Genomic DNA, 3,452 nt, shown 5'->3' on the forward strand with positions numbered 1-3,452 from the left:
CTGGGATTTGAACTCTGGACCTTCGGAAGAGCAGTCGGGTGCTCTTACCCACTGAGCCATCTCACCAGCCCTTTAAACTTATTTTTATCATCAGCATCATCATCACTAAAAACTGGGAAATCCATTAAGGCATCTCTACAAACATGATTAAAAAAAAAAGTATTGTTCCATGCTAAGTGTATGAAACTGGTAGAATCCAGTCCACTCTGTCTTTGCGAAGAGCAGAATTCAAGCCAGGAGAGGTGGCACAGGCCGGTTACTCCAGTACTCAGGAAGCAGGGGCAGGAGGAGGAGGAGATCAAAGACCACAATTCAATCAAGACAAGCCTTGATGCTAACAATGTCATGGAAAGACAGAGCACCCTGAGCCTAGCAACACACTGGAACTGCCAAGGACGTGGGGGAGGGGCTGAACGGCTGAGGACAGAGGGGGAGGGGCTGCTCTCTTCACCTGCAGTCTCCAATCATTACAATCTGAGTCTGTGAGGTTATCTCCTCCCTACCACCAGCCCTCTCCACTCCTGCAGACCATTCCGGTCTTCCTTCAGACAGTGGCAGTCCTCTGTGCATCCACTGTACACAAGAAAAGCTGTAGCTTTCAGTTTTCAGCCACAGTAAACCAAGGAGCAAAAAAGATCCTGGAGCTAAGAGAGAACGCCAAATTGGCCAAGGAAGCCATGGTTCTGAATTCTGGAAATAAGTTCAGAAGAATGTAGGAAAAGACACCCAAGGCTCCCAGGAAGGGAGGGAGACTCAAATTCCACAGCACCTAGTACTGGACCCCAGAGAAGGCTCAACATAGAAGTTCTATTCATCACTAAAGGCTTTGGAGGGTCTTCATCAATCAAATATGCCCTGAGGACCTCGGAGACCTGAGAGGATCTCCCTGTGTCCGCGTGAAGGGTGCTCTCATTAAACATGACATGGGTGACCAATACAAGGAGGCACCCGTGTAACACCTCGCCTAGCCACACCTCCACCCAAATCCATCCAAAAAATCCCAAACCTTTGACTTCCCTCAACATGACCAAGTGAAATACAAAACCCCATGTGGCCACCAGGGGGCGACATACCAGAGCTTTGATTGGAGCCTAAGAGCATGGAGGAGGGCGTCTCTCTGGAGCCGGAAAGATCCAGGGTCTAGAAATATAAACAAACAAAAAGATGAAACCATAGAACCCCAGGGAATCACAGGATGGCTCACCACTCCTCCCACCCTTAGAGGTCTCTACCTGGTGATCAGACCAGAGCCAGGGCAGGTGGACTGCCACACACTGTATACCAGATCCGAAAGGCCAGAACAAAGCATTGAAATGGTCCCCCACTCATCCCTGTCGCCTTGGCTCCCCCTACATCCACTACGTCCCCAGCTTCGCTCTCAGACCTACCCAGTACCCTGCTTTGCAAAGAAGATATATACTGCTCAAAAATCTCTTTTTACTTCATGTTAAGTCTCTTCCGAGGCAATAGTATTTTACTGACCATCTAATGATTTGGGCTCTTGAGATACACAGCTACAAGTGCAGGCAAAGAGCAGTAACCATGATCCTTCAAATGGCCCAGGCATTCAACCGTTATCTCATACCCCACAGGAAGCAAGCAGCTGCGAGCCCTATGGTCCAGCGAAACAGCACTGGCCACACGTGGCCACTTCAATCCCAAGTTACTTTAAAATAAGCAGGTCCCTGGTCACATCAGTCACACTTCTAGTCAGTGACATGTGGCTGGTGGCTTCCAGGGCCCCAGAAGAGACATTGTTTTACCTCCTCAGGGGGGCGCCCTTCTGAACTTTGAGGAACCTCACAGAGCAACTGAAGGTCCCACATACACACCAGCCCGGCTCTCCGTGTTCTTGCATGGGGGGCACACTGGCCATAAAGAACCATTCCCCACCCAGATAAACCGGAACAGTGAAGGGCATCCAGTGGTGGCAGATACAGGAAAGGGTCCTTGGCACAAGGTGACTGCCAGCCTGGGGATTCTCACCGAGTTGCTGTCCTTGCTCTTCTCCGCTGGCGCCTCTTTCTCTTTGGGGGTGCTGGCCGGTTCTGAAGGTGCTGACTGTGTGTTGGAGGAGTTGCCCTGCGATGACTTATTTCCTGTTTCTGTGCTTGCCTCGGTATCTGCTTCCTGCTGAGGGGCAGTCGCTGGGGACCAAAGAGAACGAGAAAGTCATGAGATGCTTCAAGCCGTGTGTGAACATCCAGGAGCCCAGCTTTCAAATGGCTATCCCTCAAGGCCCCCACAGCTCAGTCCCAATCCAACCCCGCCAGGCTTCATCTCTCCCAAACCCACTTAGAGATCTCGCATGGGCCTTCGACTCTGAAACCCAGAGCTCCAAACTTTATTTGCAAATAGACCTTTTCATAGTTAGCAATTCAATTTTTAAATCATTTTGCTGAGAACATGTTCTCCAATCCAAGGAAACTTGTAGGGAGCCAGGAAGTGACCACCGTTCAAGGAAGCCTGCAGCTTCCTCCACTAGGCCTAGATCCACCTCAGCCCAGCTGAGGCAGAGTGAGAGACTAGCATCCTTTGAGAGGGGCACAGAGCTTCTGGGTGAAGAAGAGTTAGAGACAGAGACGACACCATACCACAAAGAAAGTCCAGCTTGTAATGTCAGAGACTAACCATATTGCAGAAGTACCCACACGGAGGCCTCCCCCTAATGAACATCACCAAACACAGCAGCAAGTACCCCAGAGTCACTTAACCATAAACCCTAACTACCCAACGTAAAGTCACTGAAACAGCAGGTGGGTTTCCTGCTAGCATCTAAAAGGAGACAACCCCTGGATGTTCCTTGCTGTCTGGGGTTATCTGGGTTGGGAGTGTTCTTTATGGTCTTGATAACCAACCAGTTAGTCTCCAGCAAACACACACCACCCGGGTGGTGTGGGGAATGTCTTTATGGTCAGTGTGCCCCACATTCGAGAATGTGGAGAGCCCGGGTGGTGTGTGTTTGCCGGAGACTAACTGGTTGGTTATCAAGACTGCCTGGACAACTGTTGTTTGGTGATGTTCATTTGGGGGAGGCCTCCTTGTGGGTACTTCTGCAATATGGTTAGTCTCTGACATTACACATTCTCGAATGTGGGGCACACTGACCATAAAGAACCACTCCCCACCCAGATAACCCCAGATAGCAAGGAATATCCAGGGGTGGTCCCTTCCTTAGCCTAAGAACTGGGATAGCATCCTGTTTGAGGCAGTGGACCATTATCACCTCAAAGAGGTTCTAGGGGCTGAGAGATGGCTCAAAGGTTAAGAGCGCTACACTGGCTGCTCTTCCAGAGGTCCTAAGTTCAATTCCCAGCAACCACGTGGTGGATCACAACCATCTGTAATGAGATCTGGTGGCCTCTTCTGGCCTTCATGCAGACAGAACAGTGTAGACGAGAGAGAGAGAGAGAGAGGAGGGAGAGAGAGAGAGAGAGAGAGAGAGAGAGAGA

At 50.3% G+C, this 3,452-nt stretch overlaps 1 protein-coding gene across 23 annotated transcripts in view; it reads right to left on the bottom strand.

Moving 5' to 3' along the window:
* Nucleotides 1-3,452, bottom strand: part of Zmynd8 (zinc finger MYND-type containing 8) — a 103,204-nt gene that overhangs the window by 7,187 nt on the left and 92,565 nt on the right. For all 23 annotated transcript variants that reach the window (XM_021155753.1, XM_021155754.2, XM_029484368.1 and 20 more), the window contains 2 exons: nucleotides 1,987-2,147; nucleotides 1,074-1,140 (listed from right to left, as the gene is read on the bottom strand). In XM_021155753.1, coding sequence (XP_021011412.1) covers nucleotides 1,074-1,140; nucleotides 1,987-2,147 — 228 coding nt within the window. The remainder of the gene's footprint in view (nucleotides 1-1,073; nucleotides 1,141-1,986; nucleotides 2,148-3,452) is intronic.

This window comes from Mus caroli, chromosome 2, assembly GCF_900094665.2.
Source record: "Mus caroli chromosome 2, CAROLI_EIJ_v1.1, whole genome shotgun sequence".
NCBI lineage: Eukaryota > Metazoa > Chordata > Mammalia > Rodentia > Muridae > Mus > Mus caroli.